At 52.6% G+C, this 21862-nt stretch overlaps 1 protein-coding gene across 2 annotated transcripts in view; it reads right to left on the bottom strand.

Annotated features, from left to right (window-relative positions):
• Positions 1 to 3471: 3471 nt before the first annotated feature.
• Positions 3472 to 21862, bottom strand: part of Sfxn5 (sideroflexin 5) — a 118903-nt gene continuing 100512 nt past the window's right edge. Inside the window, exons 13-14 of one of the 2 annotated variants that reach the window (XM_075983686.1) lie at positions 21220 to 21337; positions 3472 to 6165 (exon numbers count right to left, since the gene is read on the bottom strand). In XM_075983686.1, coding sequence (XP_075839801.1) covers positions 6088 to 6165; positions 21220 to 21337 — 196 coding nt within the window. In that variant the 3' untranslated portion in view covers positions 3472 to 6087. The remainder of the gene's footprint in view (positions 6166 to 21219; positions 21338 to 21862) is intronic. The other variant, XM_075983687.1, reaches the window with a different exon arrangement.

The following is a 21862-nucleotide window of genomic DNA, read 5'->3' on the forward strand; positions in this document are numbered from 1 at the left end:
GCCCTCAAAGCTTGTGTTTGCCCTGACCTCACTCTGACCATTCAGCTCTCCGTGGCTGAGCTTTCTTGGCAGCTTCTGGTCTGTCCACAGAGGAGGGCTTCCACGGGGCTTTACCCTAAGACCTTCTCTTCCTGCTAGCCTACTGTACTCCTGGATGCAGTCAGTAAGTAAATCCTGTGCATGTCTTTGCTTTTGAGATTGGGCCTCAAATGGTCTGGTGAGAATGACTGACCTTGCACTCCCGATTCTCCATCCTCTACTTCCCAAGTGCAGGGATGACAGCGGGCAGGTGCCACCTCAACTGTATGCACGCTTATATATCCAGCCCTTGCTGGTCTCCTGACATCTCCACTTGGCTGTCTTCCAGAAACATGTAAGAACTTCTGAGATGCAATGGCTGCCTCTCCTGCAGATTTAGCCTTCTCTCTGTCTTTGCAGGCTTGGAATTAGAGCATCCTTTCTCCTCAGGCTCCCAAACAGGGGAGAGGGTCGTCTGGCTCCCTGCTGCCACACACTCCCCAGTGACTTTACTGCTCTCTACCTTTGTCTCTGACATCCCAGTTCAAGCCCTGGGAGGCCCAGCCTCCCATGACCAGCAGTGTGCCCTACCTGTCTCTCAGCAGCTGTGCTGTGTCCCCGTTCCCCTCCATGCTGCTCTCGGATGAAGCCACTCTCTCAAGGTGTCAGTGGCCTTGCTCGCCTCCGCAGGATCTTGCCTCTGTTCTGGAAATAGACTGGATTTTATACGGCTCATTCTTGGAGTGGCCGGAGCCTTCTGTGTCACCTCTGCCTCTCCCATAACTGCACAGGAAGAGGAAGAGAGTGATGTCGGGTGGCCTGGGATTGATATCAGCCCCTCCGTCCTCACTGGGGTGCATGGACTTTCCCAGGGGAGAATCAGTTGCCTCCCAGTCTGTTCATTGTCTCTTCTTTTCCCATCTGTTATTTTTCCTTCTCTCCACCTCTCCCAGAGCTTTGCAGTGGGGCCCAGGTCTTTGAACTGACTGGAGAGGCATCTTCCGACCTTAGAAAAGGCTGACAGCAGTTGCCGGGAGGTGTAGGTGTGGGGGGACAGTTCTTGGCCATTGCCACTGGGGATACCTGGTACTAGAGAAAAAGGTGGAAAAAGGACTTGGGAGAAGCATGAGAAATTCCCATCTGAGGGCTTACTGGTGCCTAGATGAGACAGCAGGAATGGCAGTAACTGGGGGTGGGGGCAGAAGGTGCCGAAGGAGGCCTCGGTCTGAATATAACTCAGGATCCTCAGGCCTCAGGAAAGGGTCACTCATCACTGTTCTCATACCCTTCCCCCTGCCCCAGTATGCTGACTCTCCTGGTCTTTGACTGAGTGGGAGGAAGACCAGATCCAGGCCAGTCCATGGGGATGGAGAGAAGAGGCTGCATTCTTCAAGTGTTAATGATCTCAGATCTGGGCAGGAGCTGAGTCCCCATCTAGCTAAAAACAACAAACAGTTCCCAGGAGGGATTTGTGTGGGTCCTGAGAGTCAGGGATTTCCGCCCCCAGAGACCAGTAGCCTCCTGACCTCAGAGTATCACTTTGAATAGAGACCCCCATCCTCTCCCTCTTTAGCCCTTTCAGTGAGGCCCAGAGCCCAAGTCTCTTCCTCATACCTCGGATGACTAGGAGGCAGGAGAGAAGGGTCTGGTGCATTTCCCGCTGGTCTCTCTACTCTTCCAACAAGCCAGTGAGTGACCCTGTCCTGGTCATTTGGTAGATAAGTACACCAAGTCTCAGTTCAGAAGAACCTACACCAAAGGCTGGGGAGATGGTTCAGCTGGCAAAGTGATGAAACCAACATTTAAAAAGCCAGGGGGCTAGGTGTGGTGGTATATGCCTTTAATCTCAGGACTTGGGAGGCAGGTGGGTCTCTGAGTTTGAGGCCAGCCTGAGTTCCAGGATAGCCAGGGCTATGTAGAGAGACCCTGTCTCAAAACAATCCAACTAATAATAATAATAACAATGATGATGATGATGATGATGATGATGATGATGATGATGAAGCCAGGTGTGCTGAGCTGTGCTTGTCCCAGCAGTAGAAAGGTAGAGAGAGGCAGATCCTGGGGTTCGCTCACTGGCCAGACTAGGCAACTTGGCGAGCCTCAGTTCAGTAAGAGACCTTAAAATCAAGGCGAATGACTCCTGAGGAATAACTTCTGGTCTCTATACACATGTGCACACAGATGTGCACCCAAATACTCTCACACCTGTACACACACATAAAAGGAAGTGCCTGCAACAGCCACTGGCCGCGCTGGGGCTGAGCCAGCGCCTGCCTACCACACGCTTTCTGCCCACCTCAACTTCTCTCTTCAGGGCTGGAGCATGCTCAGTGACCCCAAAGAAGCAGGCAAGCCTCCTCCTGGAGACTTCTAGGGGGCAGTCAGCTCTATCAGGAGGTGACAGTCCTGATTCTGGGGCATCCTAATTAGGGTCATTATTGTGATGAAACTGGCCAAAAGCAAATTGGGAAGAAAGGATTCACGTCACTTATTCTCCCATTTAAGATCCCTCACTGAAAGAAGCCAGGACAGGAACTCAAACAGTACAGGAGCCTAGAGGCAGGAACTGATGCAGATGTCACGGAGGGGTGCTGCTTACCAGCTTGCTCCTCATGGCTTGCTCAGTCTGCTTTCTTATAGTGCCCGGGACCACCAGCCTAGGGACGGCTGCACCCACAATGGACTGGGCCCTCCTGCAGCAATCACCAATTAAGAAAATACCCCATAACCCAATCTTATGGGGGCACTGTCTCAATTAAGGTCCCCTCCTCTCATCACTATAACTGTGTCAAGCTGTAACATAAGAACTGGTCAACCCATGGGGGACGGGGCAGAGGTCCAGGGCTACAGTCGTATACACGGAAAACACACCTGCACTTGGCACAGATCCCTTACAGGTCACCGGGCCTTAGGCAGGCCAGGGTGGTCCCCTTTCCTTCACCCCCAGTTTCCTGGGTCCACACAGCACAAGAATCTACTGAAATACTAAATGTGTTCCGGTTCCTTAAGGTAAGTCTCCTCAGTAGCCATTTGGCCACTGGGCTTCTTTTGTGATTCCTTCTTTTTTATGTGTGTGTGGGGGGGGGACAGAGGCTGGGGGCTCACATGCTATGGCATGTTTGTGGCCATCAGGCGACAACTTCCAGGAATCTGTTCTCTCCTACCCCCATTGGTTCTGGGGATTAAACTCAGTGGCTCAGGCTTACAGGGCAATCTTTTTTTCCTGAGCCAATCCGAGCTGGTCCTCTCCCGTGGTCTCCACCCACCAGCTTCCTGTCCTCACACCGTCCTCCTCCTAGCCTCTCCCCTTTCTGAGCCTTTCCTGAACTCTGGGCCTGTACTTTCCTTTGGGGGCATTTCCACGAAGTTCCCAGGCTGCCTTTACCTGCTCCCTGTGTTCCTTCATTCCTCCCCTCTCACCATCCTATAATTCAAAAAGCCACGCCCGTGTGTTTTAAATCCACGTTTATTGCCCACAGCTCATTAGTATGGCATAAATCACGTAAATTGAGAAATTTTCTGAGGTTAAAAAGACAGTCTGAAATCCGTAGGTATGCTGAGGCACATATGTTGGGGCCTCACCCATACCTGCCCGAGGTTGGAAGCCTACCATGGTTCTGCCCACCCCCTACACATACTTCTCCTCCATCTCCCCACCCTTCCCCAGGCCAGAGGCTTCAGACAGATGATATCCACAATTAGGAAGTGAGACAGAGTGAAGATGTCCCGGTTTGGCGGCCATCTTGACATCATGGACTTTTGGTTTCCGCACTCTCAAATTGCTTTCCATAGATGGAAGAGCAACCTTGGAGCCTTAGGGAATGTTTAAAGTAGCCAGAGGAGAGGTGGTCAGGAATGTCAGGGCTGGAGAGCCTGTTGGAAATACACCCTGACAGTTGGCAAAAGACAATCCATAGAGAGTTCATCTGTGCGCGTTTCCCCCTTGGCTTGTTTCCTGTAGCCTCGGCAGATCGGGGCATTTGCAGTCACAGAAAGCTTCCCGCATGGAGTTTATGAAGTCAAAACAGGGTTTAGCAGCATGCCTCAAGACCCTCAGTCACCATCACGCTGAATGACAAGGACCTTTTCCCACTGCTCCAAAGGAGCAGCCCCCTCCGCTCACCTGGACTTGTATTCAGGAGTGTGATAGAAATCACCTCCACACACAAGGCGAACTGATGAGGGATGCTGAGGCCGTGCAGTGACAGCCAGTACAAAGGGAGCTGGAGGAGGCCCTGGTCTGTGGGGCCTCTGGAGGAGGCGGGGCTAGGTGAGGGCAGTTTTGGTCCCAAGATAAACTGTGTGAGGACAAGGCTCTAGGACAAGTGCAGGCAGGGAGAGTTGGGAATGAACTTTTCAAAAGAGGCTCCGGACAGATCTGGTCCCCAGTCAAAGTCTGGAGACCATGGTGCCAACGCCCATGGCAGATGTAACTGCAGGTACACCCGCCTTAAGATTCTGGCAGGCAACCTGTGGCCTTGTCCCTTCTGTCCTGTGCCAGCCTTTTACTACAACCATACATGGTCACCTTCGGCTTGACCCCCTCCTGAGTCACCATGGGGTGGCTCCAGGGTCACAATCCAGGGCTCCCATTCTAGTGGTGACCTCACTAGATGAGGGCTGTGTGAAGACCGTGTATCTCCTTTCTGTGGATCTTTTGGACCAGGAGTCACCCTATCCACCCGCACCCAGACCCTGCCTCCCTGCTTCCTCTAAGGCCTCCAATGAGGTGGGATCAGGAGCCATCAGCAAAGAGCCCTCTGCATCTACAGCACAGAGAGGTGGCCTGTGGAGTGGCACCTCATGCTTGCCTTGGGCATCCGTACCACCTCCTCCACAGCCAGGAGGTGTCTGGCACAAGTCAAGGTCTTCCAGGACATGGGATCACATACAGAAGGGCAAAATCCTCCTATGAGGCCAAGTGCTGGCCATTTCCAAAGGGGCCTGGTGCATTTGCAGACCGGAATCCGCCGCAGAGACATACTTGGAATGTGCAGCATCTGAGTGAATCAGGCCGAGAGGAGTCGAAGGCCTAGTGGGAACCCCGATTCGGTCATTTGCTTCCAGGCAGGGGATGGAAGCTCAGAGATGCGGGTGGCTTGTCCACCAGTTGCCATAGAGCCCGCCAGTGCCAGAGCTACCTCTCAGGCAGCTGCCAGAGGTATGGCCTTGTACCCTCGAGCAGGAGGCTCCCCTCTGCAGGAAGGTGTGAGATGGGACGAACAGGGTCGGTGGCTAAAGACTGCTCAGCAGTGGGCTCAGCCTTCCTTTGTCCCAGTTTAAAACTTTAGCTACTCTTGGAAAAGAACCTTCCCCAGAGAGCCCAGACAGGCTCCTCTTCCTGTTCACATAGAACAATGATCCTTCGTGGGGCTCCCTGTCTAGAGCTGGAGAGCTCTCAGGGGTCTGGGCTCATTGATTTCCATTCCACTGTGGTGTGGACAGGAGTTGGCTACATTCAGAGGCCCCTGCTCCAGAGGTCTCTCAGGCTCCCTTAGCAAGTGAGTCAGTTCCTGAGGACCTTAAGAGATCATGGCTACTCCATGCTGTGGGGTGCAAACCACCTCCCCTCCCTTCTCTAACTCAGGGGCCCACCAAGCTTAGCCATTACACATTTCCCCTCCATCAATCCAAACCAGATCCCAGGCCCCTGGGGCTCCCTCCACCTGTCCACCTGTCCACCTGCTGCTTCTGGTCAGCTGCAACCAAGGCTCAGACTTGCTTCTAATAAAAAAATGAAAATGAAAATGAAAAAAAAAACCCAACATATAAAAGGATCCTAATTCTACCCCGGGAGCACTCTACAGTTCCTCAGCTCAGACAGAACTGAGCTGAGCGGAGTCTGTCCACCCCATGTAAGGCCCAGGGACGCACTTGATTCTTGTGTAGGAAATGTGTCAGAATTGCTCTCCTATATGTTAGAATGGGAATGGTTAGTCTCCCTTCTGCTGGAGGGTGACTGCTCCCCAGGCAGCCCCTCCCTGCAGAGACAGATCATGAGACTTCTTCCCCGCCCCGAACATCCGGCCTGGACAGTGTTGTGTTTCCAGGCCGGCTGATCTTCACTCATAGCCCCTTATTGTACACCACAGTCCGGCTGCTTGTAGCCCGGGCTATCTCAGGCTCCAACTGGGAGGTTTCAATCTGAGGAGAGAAAGAGAAAAGTGAAGAAGTTGGGGGGTGCGCAGGAAGAGAAGTGCACTGGATCTAAGGATTGCCCTGGTACCCACAGTTCTGCCCTGTGCATGTCCCCCAGCCCACATGTCCTAGTGAGGGGTATGCATGCTTCCTCTTACATCACATCCTTCCAGCTTAGGGATAGGTTTTTTTCTTGTCTAGATTCTGGATGTCCCACATTGCAAATGCCCTTGTTCCCCATACTGCCAGCACATATGAAACTCCCTCCTCTACCTGCCCCCCAAGCCTCTCCCCTGACAGCACCCATTTCACTGCTCTCCTGGACTGAAGGTCTCAGATACACACACACACACACACACACACACACACACACTCACACACACACACACACACACACACACACACACATGCCCCAATTCAGCACTCAGGGACCATTACTTCCTGGATACAAGGGTGCTTCTAGCCCTGATTGGTAGAAGTCCTGCGTTAGAGGTCTCTGCCCATGTATCTGCCCTTCAACTTGACTACCTCACAGAGATCCTCAAAACCCACTGTCCCTGACTTCAGCCCGACCCTTGCGGTAGCTGGCAACAGCTTCCCCCGGGCCCAGTGCCTGCTCAAGTCTACCTCCCCACCTCCCATCGTACGGAGGCCACGCTCCATCTTCTCAGTCACCTCAGCAGCTCACTCCACGGTGTACACTAGTGGGGAGCGGCTCTCAGCTTCCCATAATCAAACCCATAGCCTGCCAGGGTCCACACTCTGCCCCTCCCTCTTGCCCCCTCAGAAGGCAGAAACACGCCCGGCTCCACCTCCCTCCTGCCTCTGCACAGCCTTCTAGATGTCTGTCTCTCCCAACTTTGCTGTCCACTGACTTCCCCCCACGAGTGTCTAATGCCATAGGAACCTTGCATCTGAGGAAACTCCTTGTGCACCGTGGCAGGCTTGCCTGTGGCCTGGTATTTCTTCTCCCCAGCAACTACACTGCTTTAAATTGTCCATTCTGGTTAAGTCCACCTGTCCACTCCCACTGGCTTCAGCCCACAGCAAATCTGGCTGCTGCTCCCATTCTCCTCTGTAGAAAGCTCTCTCTGCAAGGTCACTGTCACCCTCATTTGACACCTACTGGACACTTCTTGTGTACTTCAGGCTTGGTCTGGCCGGGCTCTGGTAGCCATCATGTCTGAAGGGAGTCCAGTTGTGGTTCTCCCTGGAGCCACAGGCCAACAGCTGACTGCTGACTTCACAAAGATGATGGATGCTTTATGGGCACATAAACTCAACCATTCTGAAAAGGAACTGAGTCTGCTATTTCCCGCTGTCCTAGCCCCAGCTCCATGATATGGGCAATAACACCCTTATCAAATGGCTGTCTGACCAAAGACCCTGGGCCTTCTTCCCTTCCCTTCCCTTCCCTTCCCTTCCCTTCCCTTCCCTTCCCTTCCCTTCCCTTCCCTTCCCTTCCCTTCCCTTCCCTTCTTTTTTTCCCTTCCCTCCCCCTCCCTTCTCTCCCCTCCCCCTTCCTTCCCTTGAGATCTATCCACTTCAGCCTACTGCCTTCTGAATCTCAGGTCTGATTGACCCTATCCTCACTAAAAAAAATGGTCCAGTGGCCTGAAACCATGCCCTTGGTCCCCACCGACATATGTACTTCTTTGGGCTCATTAGACAAACGGGGCTGTTCCCTGCCTCACCCCAAGTCTGCCTTGGTTGCCTGTCTGTTAGAGGCACCCTCCCACCCCCATTCTTATTCCCACCATTTTTCTGCCTTCAGTCAGTTTTATAGGCCTCGCTATACACCATTGCTCATCTAGGCTGGGTAGGACAACCTTTCTGGCTCAAGACCCCTGCACTTCTCATATCTAAGTGACATCACAGTGCTGGGGGGCTGACTGCTCACTCACCCTCTGCCTTTCTATGTCAGATCACAAGAGACCCCCAACGCAGACCTGTGGGTCTTGTTCACTCTGAATTGTTAAGGCCTAGCACAGTTCTAGAGTCTCTCTGGATGAATTAATGGGTGGAAAGAAAATGGGCAGCAAACTCCTGGAGACTAGATCCTTCTAGAAACCACAGCGGCCCAGATGTTGGCTTTCAGCTCCACGTTGATCCAGAAGGGATAGCATGAGGTGAACCAATGAGGGAGGTGCTCTGTTGGGTTGGCACGTGACCCAGGCAAGATCATGGAACTACCAGGCCTTTATGCTGTAGCTCAGTTGAACGTGATCCTAGGAACATGTCATGTAAAGTCATGGAGGCCTTGGGATGTGGCCAGAGAGCAGCACAAACCAGGGAGATTTCGGAGAGTTTAGCCAGGGCACTGTAGGTCAAGGTCCAGGCAAGGAGTTTGGTGAGGATTGGAGCTGGGGGGCATGGATGGGAACCTGGAGAAGGGGCACCTATCCTCTGCACTCCCAGATACCCTAACACTCTAGGCTCAGGACCCAGGACCCGCTCCTGCCCCACCCCTCTCCCCGGAGTCCCCTCCACCCCACCAGCTCCCCTCGTCCCCATGCCGCCACTGACACAATACGCAGAGCCCACGCGGAAAAATCTAAATGCTTTTGAAAATGTTTAACCTAGTTAGACAAATTAGCAAAAATTTGTGCAAAACAATTTAGGTATTTAAAATATTCAATGTTTTTAAAAAACTGGAAAACTGTTCTTAGCTTTCAGCTGCAAAAACCAACAAAATATAACATCCCAGCAATCTTACCATGAGGTGTAACATAACCCTTCGGGAAAGCTGTTAAACAGCTACCGAGGCATCCTGGGAAATAGCACTTCATTTATTCAAATGCACATATGTCAGGCTTTTGCACCATATGTCATTCCAAGCTATTTACAGTAATAATTAAATCTTAATCAACGTTTAACCTCTGTAAAATGTTTGAAGAATCCTAATCACCCTTCAGACTGCACTAATGAAGGAGAAATATATAAACATAAAAGGAAAATGATGCATAGATACCACACTGGAAAGAACAGTAATTGCAAAATTGTATTTCTTTTAAATATAATCAGTAAATGATGTAAAGTAAGCCAAGGAGTATTTTAAGTTAAGACATCTTGGATGTCAGAGGTGTGAGCAGCTAATTTTGTTCTGCTACCCATAACAGATGTAGCATATTTTATTTTAGTGCCATTATTAGCAGCTCCCCATGCAGCTTTCACTGAAGCACTGAGGCCCACATTAAAATCCTAGAGGCTGCTCACCACCGAGGTGGAGGACCGAGGCCCAGGGCCACGGCCTGCAGGGCTCGCTTCCCACAGAACACAGCATCCCCCCCACCCCACCCCCACAAAACTGAGGCCTCTCCATCATTGCACCCAGGCTTCCCTGGGCCCCCAGTGAGCTGAGGACACCAGGTAGAACGGAAACAAGACTCGAGATTAGGGTCTCGGGGACAGAGCGGTGATTCCTGCTCATTTTCATTCAGTGTGGGCACATGTTCACATTAGCCAACTCCACACGCTCATGCTGGGTGAATGGTGATGGACAGGGCCAGCCCACTGCCCTGGAGAAGCTGGAAGTCTAAGGGAGGAGTCAGAAAGAGACAAGCAAAGCACCATGGAAACTGGGGAGGGCCTTGGGGTTACCATGTGTGAGGAAGGGACAAGGAAGGGAGGCTTCTCAGAGGAGGTGGGCCTGGAAGAGAATGGAGGATCTGGATAAGAGAAGGTAGGCAAAACTTGCTCAATTAAGGGGAAGAAACCAGCTGGCCAGCCAGCGTGCCTTGTGGAAAGGAAGAAGAGCAGGGGTGGTCACGGGGACGTAGAGATGTCAGCCTAGGACAGGCAAGACTTCTTAGACTACCTGGAGGTGTCAGTCATCATCTAAGAGAATCAGGGAGCTATGGGAGGACTGTGAGCAGGAATGGGCAACCCAGGTTTCAGAAAGGCCTCTCTGGCCATGGCAGGGTCGGGGGATGGGGAGGGAGAGCAAGGGGGCAAGGGAGCCTCCCAGAGGAGCAGCTATTGGAGCCAGAAAGTCCTTAGGTCCTGTCTTCTGATGCTGTCCACGGAGGCAGGAGGAAGAGTGTGCCAAGGAGCCTTTCTGAAGATGACATCTACAGAGTTGATGACCAATTGCATGTGGGGGTGAGAGGGAGGTGTCGAGAATGACTGGGCTGGGCGTGGATGACTCCTAATTCTAGCTCGGGAGCTGCGGTGGTGGTGGAGGTGGTGGTGGTGGTGATACCATTCTCAGAGGCAAGGAATTTGGGAAGGGGGTGGGCTGGCCATGCAGAGGCTGGGGTGCCTGTGGGTCTTCTGGGTGGACCGGCCTGAGCAGCAGATGGGCCCAGAGTTCTGAGCTCTGGGCAAGAGGGAGCTGGATGTGCGTGCACAGCCAGCGCCTCCAGAGTGGGGGAGCTTGCCCGGGAGAGCAGATGGAGGGGAACAGCCACATTCGAGGGGTGGGGAAGGGAATGAGGTGGCCAGCACGAGCAGATGAACAGTGGCATAGGGTACCCAGACACCTCAAGGCCCTCAGTACCAAGTGAATGATGTCTCACAGTGGTCCCTATGATGGCCTTGCCCCTAGTAGCTAAATTGTGGAACCTCCTCACACCGAGACTTCCCAGTGCCAACTCAGTGCTGACCTTGGGGGCATGTAGTCCTAGTCAGCCAGCCACCTGTGAGGACCCCTCTCGTTCTCTGGCCATGGCCGGGTCTGGGGCCAATGATCTACCATCTCCAGATCTCATGTGTATGGAGACCACTGAGGGCCTCACCACTGGGGGAAGCCAGGATAAGGACCCCAGCGCCCCCTATGTCAACAGGCCACCATTTCCTCCTCTTTTCTATAACCAAGTGTACTTGTAATAGGTCACCTTTCTGAGATGAAGGCAGGAAGGCAAGGTTCTCCAAAAGAATTTCTCCAGGCCCTGCCTGGCAGTGTCATCTAAACTTGTGGTCCATAGTATGATTGGACACTATAGGTTTTCCAGTTACCCTCACCAGCTCCAGGCCCTCCCAACTCCCCAGAGCAAAGGACAAGTGTTGTTCCTTCTCTTGAGGACTCCTCTGCTGCTGGGCAGGACTGAGACGTAGCAAGCAATAATTGGCCTTTATATACCACATTGGAAACGGCACAGTGGCCACAGTAGCTGGCAGATGGGGGTATGGAGGGATGGAGAGATGAAGGCTCAGAGAGGCATAGGTACAGCCAGAGGGACACCAGCATCAGAGCCCCAGGGGGCTGGCCTGAGAAGGCTGGGACTTGGCTATATCCACAAGGCAACTCCCCCAAGCTCCAGGGAGATGGGATAGTGCTGAACAGCCACGGGAAAGAGATCACCCAGCTTCAGGCTGTTGGCTGAGGCAACCAGGAATCTGTGTGTCTAACCTGGTGGGATCCTTCAAGCCCAGGCGGGTAGAGCTGAATGGAGGCTCTCATAGAAAAGTGTCTGGAAAAAGGTACCGAGCCTCTGAGAGCAGGAGCTGCAGGGACCATGAAGGACACTGACAGTTGCTCAGTACATGCTGGCTGGTACCTCTTGGCCCAGAACCTGTGATGCCATGAACATGTCCAGCCTGCCATGAATAAACACTACCACTCGGCTGGGCCTACTTGATCAGCCCCGTCTCCATCCTGCAGACCAAGTTTAAACCATGAAACCCCACTAAGGAGATGCCCCCAAGTGCAGAGCACTGTGTCCAGTATCTCCCCCAAATACCCCAAGGCCTAGCTAGCTCCAAAGCCCTCTTCCCTATAGCTTTCCGTCATGGCCTGGGAAGGGTTAACCTTGAGTTATTTGCAGCCAGACACCCTGTGTTGGGGTGGGGGCCAGGAGTCAGGAATGCACTGGGGGCACCTCTGCCTCCCAGCCTGGGAGCACACACACCTGCAGCCGGCCCAGTGGATAGTTTACATATTTGAACCTGGAGCTAAGGTGCAGAGACATAAACAGGAAACTGGATCCCCCAGCCGTGCCCCATTCTCAAGGGCTTTTCCCTACTACAAAGCGCTCCCTCCTCCTGCCTCTGCTGCTGTGGCAGGCTTTTCTACCTCCTTTTCAAAGAGAAGGGCAGAGGGGTGGGACATTCAGCCTGACCCTGTGACACAGCCTAAAGCCACTTCCGTGCCTGCCCAGGAGTCTGGGCCTCTGAGGCAGGCAGGTGGCAAAGCACTTGACATAGGTTCCCAAAGCCTGGCTGGTCCACCAGGCAGCCAAATCCCACTTTTCTAACCAGGACTGAGCTGACCTCAGGTTCTGCTCATATACACACTGCACATCGGAGAGTCTTTGAAGGGCCAGGGTAAACTGGGATACAGGAGTACTTGAGGCCTGAGCTTGGACTCCTTAGTGCCTCGGTTAGGCCTCTGGTACCCATGCCAGCCCCCAACAATCTTCCTAATGGAGGCCACACTCCAGCTAGGCATGGGGGCACATGCCTATCAGCCCAGTACTTGGGAGGTAGAGACGGGAGGATTGAAATCTAGGCTAGCCTGGTCTACATAGCAAGATTCTGTCTTAAACAAAACAAAACCAGACTCCTTGACTGCAGACTCAGCAAAACTACCTCCCAGCCTGTCCCTTCCAGAACCTTATAAGGCACCTGTCAAATATGGTGGAGAAGCTTGGGTGGGCAAAACTTCTACCGAGGGCTGGAGAGATGGTTCAGCAGTTAAGAGCACTGATTGTTCTACCAGAGGTCCTGAGTTCAATTCCCAGCAACCACATGGTGGCTTACAACCATCTCTAATAAGATCTGGTGCCAACTTCTGGCCTGCAGGGACATATGCAGGCGGAACATTGTATACATAACAAATAAAAAAAACTTCTACCGAGTGAAGAGCATGTGTGGACTACTCAAGGCCTCCTGGGGCTTTCTCTGGGTTCCTCGGATGCTCTGCTCTTGAGGTATGAGTCTAGGCTATATCCTCCTGGAGGGGTCCCCTGATCTCACCACACCCCAGATGGTGGCCTTAAGCACCCTTGTTTTTATCTTCTTCTTCACATCTCTGGTAAAGACTAAGGCAGGGGGGAGACAGATTACAGCTTCTACATTCACACCATGGAGAGCCTCTCAAGACGGCTCAATATTCCAACTCAATCAAAGTGAACTAAAGCCCCCACCCCCAACGTGGGGCTCTTCCCCTGAACTTTGTAGACCCAGCAAGTGCCCCAAGCCCATCCTCATTTCAGAACTTTAACACTGTTCCTGGGTGCCCTCTGGTGGACTGACCTCAGAGTCTCTCTCCCTGTCTCCTCAGCCTTGAGGACTCAGTTTTCCCACATATACGGTAAGGAAATTTTTCTAGGACAAAGAAGTGGGTGGGAGAGTCTTAGGAGGGGGTAGAAACTCACTTGATGCTATGGAGAAATGACAAGGTCATGACCATCCTGCCCAGCCCTAGTCAACAACTCCTCTTTCAGAGCTGGGCCCTCGCTGCAGTCCAGGCAAGCTCCAACACTTTTTTCTCTTAGTGCTTTTCACTCTGTGGACGTTTTGCCCAGCTAAGCCTCCACTCCATCTTGAATCTCTCTAGAAGGTTCTGGGAGGGAGACCTGGGAAGGACAGGTTGGGAGGTGGCTTTCCTGAAGCCTGTCATTGAGATTGTGCGCGTACTGGTGTGCATGCACGTGTGTGGGCCTGTGCGCATGCATGGGTTAGGATGGGGGTGTGGGAACAGCAATATGACAGGTGGCGTTGGCGTTCCTGGGATCCAAGTGGCTTTGCCATCCCCGTTTGTCCCTCCTGGGGGGTCCTGTGGGCAAATTCCAAGAAAGCAGCGGGCGGGGAGGCGGCAGATTTCTGACAGCAAAAATAGCCTGCTTCGGTGTTCAGTGGGGATTGATTAGAGCAGCAAACGAGAGAAAAACCCCAAACAAACATCTCTAAGCAAAGATGGATGTGAGACTGGCGGGCAAGAGGGACAATACTCTAGGGACAGTGGAAGGTACTGCGGGCACAGGAGGGACACAGTGCCCGCTAGACAATGTTGCCTGTCTTGTTTTAGTCCTGGAAGAACAGAAGAAGCAGGAGGCAACAGCCTCAAGGTGAGTCAGAATGTCAGGTGGTGACAGAATTGGCTTCTCAGCCTTACATGGAGGGAGTGAGATGCTCTGTCCTAAGGCTGGAAATGGGGACCACAGCCTACATGTTTGAGACAAGATAGATCCTGAATAGCGAGAAAACTGTCCCAGGGACAGGGCATTCTAGAAGATTCCCAACTCTTCCCTCAAATTTGTTCTCAGAGAAAGGGAGACAGACTGGGGAAGGCAGTGGCTTCTGATGTGTCCCGCTGCCTAGCCAAGCGGGTCCAGCAGTGCTACACTTTCTGCAGGGATGACGAAGGTAGAGAGGGTGGTTCTAGTACCCACAAGAGGAGCACATTCTTACCTGGGGGAGGGGGGTACATCTTTGTTCCTTATCTCTGAAAACTGTAGAGGGACAAGAAGAGGTGAGGAGTAGGGACTGAATGTGGCCCTAAGAATTACTTCAGAGTCCCAAGTTGGGAGACTTGCATATAGTGCTGAGGACCAGCAGAGTACTTCAGCCTTCTTCTTCCCATCATGCCTTGGCCCCAGGGGCCCCCTAGAGCTGAGCTGGGGAGCAAGCGGTTGGTTAGGCTGCTGGGGGATTGGCAGGGCTGACTGACGCCTTTTATTCCAGTTCAGGTGTTCAGCAAAAGCTAGAGACTGGGGAGGAGGCTCCATCTGCTGAGGTGTCATTAAGGCCAAAGGCCAGGGGCCAACAAAAGACAAGCAAACAGGCCCAATGGGAAACAACCTTCTGGCTTGTGAACATGACTCCTTGCCCCCGGGAGGCCTCTGCCGCGCATCCTTCCAGCCGCAGCTTAAACACTAGCCCTCATCCTCTTCTCCAGCCCTGCCTTTGAGTAGCTGGGAGGACAGGGCCCAGTGGACTCCAGGAAAGGCATGCTTCACAGCAGGCTGAGGGCCCTGCCCAGCCTCCTTTTGGCAACATTCAGCTCCCATTCAGAGGGCACACTCACGCTGTGAGGAAGGCAGGCGCCTAAGGATCAGCATGAGACTCGGGGTAGCAAAGCTGCCATCCTTCTGATTCGAGCACCTGCCTCTTAGTTTCTCTTCCAGGTTCCCACAGGGCAGAGACTGGAAGAAACTTAGTTCTAATACTTGCCTTTCGACTGAGGTCTTAACTGGGGCCATGCAGGGTTCAAGCTGAGAAAAGCCAACCAGAGGACAGAAGGGAGGCCCAGAGGTGCAGGACAGCCCAGAACAATTCCCCCAACCACACACACCTAGAGACAGGGCTGAGCCTCAGTTGCCCCCCACCCCACCCCCCACTCGTCCCCAGACAAGCCCCGCCTTCTTCTGTGGACACATTTCAACCTCACCAAATCGGCTAATTATTGACAGTTGGTGAAGAGGAGATTTCACTTTTTCCTCCTGTTAAACTGCTCCTAATTAGCTCCCTGTCACCAAGCCGGCGCCCGCCCGCTGCAGTCCCCCGTTCACAGCGCCTCATTAACCTTTCGCTCCTCTCCTGCCGCCTGCCAACAAGATGAGGACAAAACCAGATTGCGGAACAATAGCTCCCGCTCTTACCGCAGCCCCATCCCGGAGCCCCTGAGCTCCCCTGGGAGCAGAGGGGGAGGGGAGAACCTGGATACGGGGAGTCCCAGAGGACTCGAGGAATTAAGAAAGACAGAGGCGAGGGTGAGGGAGGCTTGGCCAGGGCACTGCTTCTTGCTCCCTGGGAGAGCCGAGGTTCATTAAACCGTTGGGTTGGATCCATTCCCAGGTAGAGAACACCGCTGTCATTGCCCAGGCCAGACTCCGGTGACAGCCAAGCCCGTGAACCCAGAGACTGGACTCTGGGTGATCCTAAGAGAGTCTAAGACACCAGTGTAGACTGCAGATGTGCAGAAAGATGGAGGTGACCACGTTTGCCTTGTTCAGAGGCCTAATATTCACAATGGGCAGGGCCTGAAAGGCCAACCTAAATCAGGACCTTTACAACTAGGGAGCCCTCCATAACCTACCCTACCTCTAGGAGTCCTGGAGTGAGTGAGCCACAGCACAGCCCCTGGCTTGACCTCCATCTTAATTCTCATATGACTTTATTTCAGATTTGGTTTGTTTTTTTTTTTTTGAGACAAGGTTTTATGTAGCCCAAACTGGGTGCAAATTCACTGTGCAGCCAAGGATGGCTTTTTTTTTTTGGACCCAGAATTCCCCTGTGTGATCCTAACTGGCCCACAACTTGCTATGTAGATGAACCTGGCCCTGAATTTGTGGGGATCCCCTCCTTCTGCCTCCCAATAGGAGGGATTACATGTATGAGACACCACACCCAGGAACATTTAGTTACTAACTTTGTTTCAACACCAGAATACCTGCTTCTGGAGATTAGAAGACTGTCCCAGTCACAAGAGAGTAGCCTAGTCTTCGTGGGAGACCGTGGGGCATCTTATTCTAGGGACACCACCCCTCACCCTCCCGGTCAAAGAGAAGATCCTGTTCTCCCTGTCCAGTCGGTGGTGAGTTGAGGCCCAGCAGGAGGCCAGGCCTAGTTCCCACACCCAAGTTCAGAGCTTATTCCAGATCCCTCCTGCTGGCTCCGAGATGCCTCCACCCTGCTTCGGTCTGTGTTAGAAAACAAAGAAGCCCACTGAGGTCCCTGGAGATGTGAGGGTGGATTCCCTAGGAAAGGCAGGAGTTTTGTTCTGCTGATAGATAAACAGTGGGCAGTCTAGGGCACATACTTGGTTCCCCTTCCTTCTTCCCTCCCTCCCTCCCTCTCTCCCTCCCTCCTTCCCTCCCTCCCTCCCTCCTTCCTTCCTTCCTTCCTTCTCTTTTTTCCTTTCCTTCCTTCCTTCCTTCCTTCCTTCCTTCCTTTCTTTCTTTATCTTTTTTTTTGGTTTTGATTTGGTTTTTTTTTTTTGAGACAAGGTTTCTCTGTAGCTTTGGAGCCTGTCCTGCTAGACCAGGCTGGCCTCAAACTCACAGAGATCCACCTGCCTCTGCCACCCAAGTGCTGGCATTAAGGGCATGTACCACCACCGCCTGGCCTTGCTTTCTCTTATAGTAGGGTGTGGGCAGGCTGGAGAGGGTAACAGAATCCTGTCTGGGAAAGCAGCCTCTCTTATGACCAACATAGACCTTGAACAACACGCTTACAAAGTGTTTCCTTTGTAAACAGGAAAACCTCCTTTGCTGTTTCCACCCCTAAGCTCCCTCCCAGCTCCTCCTCCTCTGTGCTCACCCTTGGCTCTCCTGAATACACTCTGTGGGTTCACTCCCTACCTCTGGTTGATCTTGACCTTCCTTTCTCCCACATCTCCTCCTCAGTCCTTTCAATGCACCAAATAAAAGGACAGATATTAGGCACAAGACACCCCAAGACCAAGTTCTCACTACAAAGGAGATTTATTTGTCCCAGAGAGGCAAAGGGCAGAGGTAAGAGACAAAGACAGGAGAGAGAGTCTAAGGGAGAAGGGGAAGGAACCAAAGGAGAGGGGAAGGGACATTTATCCCAGAGGGACAAAGGACTGCCTCTGGACAGAGAGGAGACAGGCCTGGCCCATAGGCAAACAACAAAGGTAAAGGCAAAAGGGGAAACCCTGTGTTAGAATGAGGTGTTTAATTTTGATTGGGCGTCTTAATTAGGGCAGTCAAAGGGGGGGGGGTTGATAGCTGGACGTTGGTAATCAGCCTCAGGAGGAGGAGGTGGCCAAATAAGGGAATGGACCTTGGTGGCTAGCTTTAGGAATGAAATTTTTTAGCAAGGCAGAGGGAATGGGGGAAGGGCAAGGCCTGCCAGAGCAATATCTGCCATGCTCAGGCTGGCTAGAATCCCTTCACCGAAGGTTCCTTGTCTCCAGCCAAATCTCTCCCCAGAGCTGTCATGACCTCTGACTGACTAGGTAATATCTTTTGATACTTAACTATACTCGAAGAACTTAAAACACGAAGCAAGCAGAGAGCTAACATGCAACCTTGAGTCAAGGTAGCTATAATTACTATTGACATATGATGCCATTTCAATAAGCAGAAACACTCATTTGAGAAGAACAAAGCTCTCTCCCAGGCATGGAAGGGGAAATGAAGCTCTTCCTCAAGTTCTGGGGTTGGAGAGTCGACCACTACACCAGTCACAGCAAGCTAGTCATCCAAGGCACCAGCTCCTGAACTTGGTCTCCAAGTCTCCTGGTTAATTAATTAGTACTTCAGCTATGACTTCTGTTGACAACCCTGGTGATTTTTGGCAAGGCTGGGTCAGCTCAAGCAAGTCCAGACTCATATGGTAAATTCCCCTGGCTTCTGGGACGTGAGACTTGATCCCTGCACTGCAGAAACAGGACCTCGTTAGAATTAATTGGGAAGGTGAACGAGAGAGTGAGGGCCTTCCAACCAATGGCTGATGGCTTTGGTACCTTGGGTGGCAGACAGGCCTCAAGATACTCTATAATATCCAGGTTGGCCTGCACCCTGCTGGGGAAGGCGCAGCTGAGCAGAGAGCTCTGAAGAGCGTGTTACTGCCCTCCCTTCTGAAGGCCAAAGACCTCATGCAATTCTTCCCAACCTCTAAGAGGTTCGGGTTGTGGTAAGATGAATTTGGCCAGACTCCCGGCAGCACTACATGCACATCTACTTGGCAGGCAAGGGGGACAGAGGAGTCTGGACCTTGACTAGAGCCTCTTGGAGCAGCTGACTAGACCCCCATTTGTACTGGGGTGTAGCCTGCTGAGCGTCCCCTCATATCACAGCTGAGCTGCTGTGACTGGGGGCTGGTCCAGCAGAGCAGGACGAAGATATGTGGAATGAGCCTTTCTAGCTGGGACGGCTTCTGATTTGGTGATCTGGGGATTCTCTGTTGTGGATCCTCTCCACAGGCAGAACTTCCAGCACAGTGCTGCCCTCAGAGACCTCAGGATGACCTCTGCCCAGTCTCCAGGGCTGATAGGTGCCTATAGCCTTGGGCTCCACTGGGAGTTCCCAAGCTCAGCTTTCTCCGGGTTGGAAGAGTCTGCGGGCACAAGGACACCAGGTTCTCAAACACGTGTGCCCCAAATTCTAGGCTTGGTAGGGGACAGTGACTCCAGCTTCTACACTAAGGCCCTGAGCTTCCAGTCTTCACTAACCCCCCTCAGGAACCCTGGTTTGCCCTCTGTCCCTCACCTGGGCATTCCTTGAAGCAGGGCTGCCCTAAAATCACTCATGCAGAAGCGGCCCTCTCTAGGCACAAGCTCAGCATTCACATGGGTACCACAGTGGCCTAAACAGCTGGTTCTCTGCACTCTGTGCCCTTGCCTCTGACTTGCCATCATCTGTACTCTCCACCTACAATTGCACCTGCCATCTGCCCACCTCTCCACCAGCTTCCCGGAGCACAGGGCTTGCCTCTGCCAAGGCTGGTCCCTTGGTCTGCATGCTAGTCCTTTTCTCTCATGGACTTTGCTCTTTCCCTGAAGGCCTCTGTTCTCTCCTGGTGTTTCCATTTTGAGTGCATTCAAGTCTTGCTCCCTCCCATTTTCTTTCTTTCTTTCTTTCTTTCTTTCTTTCTTTCTTTCTTTCTTTCTTTCCTTCTTTCTTCCCTTCTTTCTTTCTTTCCTTCTTTCTTCCCTTCTTTCTTTCTTTCCTTCTTTCTTCTTTTTTTTTGGGGGGGGTTGAGACAGGATTTCTCTGTGTAGCTTTGGAGCCTGTCCTGGCACTCGCTCTGTAGACCATGCTGGTCTTGAACTCACAGAGATCCGCCTGCCTCTGCCTCCTGGGTACTAGAATTAAAAGTGTGCACCATCACTGTCTGGCTCCCATTTTCAAAAAAACAAATAAAAGCTCTAGAGGTCTGTTGCAGCTTGCTCCACCCCCCCACCCCCACCCCACCCCTGCATCTAGCCACACACTTCACCACTGGGGTCAAGGTTTGCTTTTATAATGTAAGGACAAGGGGCACTACTCTCTAACTTCATGGACATCCCGATCTCAGTAAGCCTGGCTCTGCCCTTGCCTGGTGGCCTCCATCCTGCTCCAGTGTCCTGACTATAGACCTGGAGCCAGCACCCCACAGGGCACTTCTGCTGACACAGTACACAGGTTCCTCCCACCCACAGGTCGAACTGACTCAACTGTCTCCATCGACCCTCCCCTCTCCCATCCCCATCCTGCGACAACATGACTACATCTGCCTTCTGGTTTCAAAACCCGAAAGCCAGGCACACATCCTGCGGGCTCCCTTCCCCTCCCACCACACGCGGTTCTCGAAAATCCCGAGGAAGCGGCTGCCCCACCCTCACAATGGCCCTACTTCTCAATGCCCACTGCCAACAGCCTGGTCCAAGCCGCCATCATCTCTCACTGGACGCCCGCCACAGCTTCCTGATGGTTCCCTCTCCAGAGTTCCAACTCAGCTTCATGAAGCAGCCATGGAGACCATCCGTTCGCAATCAAGAATCCTTTGTGCAGCCCTTTGGAAGCCATCTCCCCTCTGCTTCAGCCTTCAAGTTCCCAGCATCCCCCAGGGTCATCGGGCTTTACCTGGCTTGCTTCATCTCTTCCCACTATTGCTCACGGGGCAGACTCAGGTGTCCAATGTCACATACTGCCTTACCTCAGAACCTTCATACCAACTGGTCCCTAGCCTGTGTGTTCCCAACTCCAACCCAGTTTCCGGGTCCCAGGGAAGAATCACTTCCCTTCAGGTTCTGTTTGCTCAGCGGCCTCCTTCTTGAACTTCGTTTGCTATTTCAGATCATCCTCGTGTTGCTGCCTGATAGCAGCCTTTGAAAGGTCTAAGTCTGGGTCAGTCTCAGTCCTTGGTTTTCCTTTCTTTATGTATTATTATTATTACTATTATTTATTTAAGAAAGACTCTCACTCTGTAGCTTAGGCTGGTCTCCAACCGACTTCGTAGCTCAAGCTGGCCTCAGACACACGGCAGTCCGGCTGCCTCATTTCCTCCACCCCACGCAGCCACTGCCTAAAATGTTGGGATTACAGACACGAGCCATCACACCTGGCTTCATTTCTCACCACCCAGCCTGGGTCAGTACTGGCAGTCAGTACAGGTTATGTCTTTGTTAATAAATGGCTCCTCCTTGCCCTGCCCTTTACCCCCACTGACCTCTGACATCTGCGGGAAAAGGCTGATGGCCAGCGGCAGGGCCAGGCCGAAGGCTGCCAGGCACACGAGGCTCTGCACAGGCAAGAGTAGCCGCGGGCGTGCCTGCAGGAGAGCTGTCCTGTGGAGAGAAGGAGGGCCATGTGAGGAGCACAGCCAGGCTGGATGACCATGGGCTGCCAACCTGGGCCCCAAGCTACCTCAGCCCAGCTCATCTCTAGCTAAGCAAAAGAGTGAACATAATCTTTGGGGCCCTCAGTAATCACCACTGCTTTTCCCACACCCAGCTTTGAAGGACACGGCCAGACCCAGCAAGGAACCCTCAGCTACTTAAATCATAAACAAGTTCTTACAGGGGGACACCCATCCACAATGGTCTGGCACTGTGCATGGAGGTGGGAGTGAGGAGCAGAAGAGACTGCCATGCCTGGCTCCTGGAGAAACACGTGAGTATGTGAGATGGCCTTTGGATGTACTCAACAGCAGAAAAGCCCCAGTGTATGCCATCTGGGGGAAAACACAAAATATACTGGGCACATACACACATATGCGTACACACATGCACATGATCAGGAGAGGCAGTCCTGTGTCCTATGCATGAGAACGGAAGACATTCCATTGACTACGACTTCCTTCCAAGAGCCAT

The sequence above is a fragment of the Microtus pennsylvanicus genome, chromosome 8 (genome assembly GCF_037038515.1).
Source record: "Microtus pennsylvanicus isolate mMicPen1 chromosome 8, mMicPen1.hap1, whole genome shotgun sequence".
NCBI lineage: Eukaryota > Metazoa > Chordata > Mammalia > Rodentia > Cricetidae > Microtus > Microtus pennsylvanicus.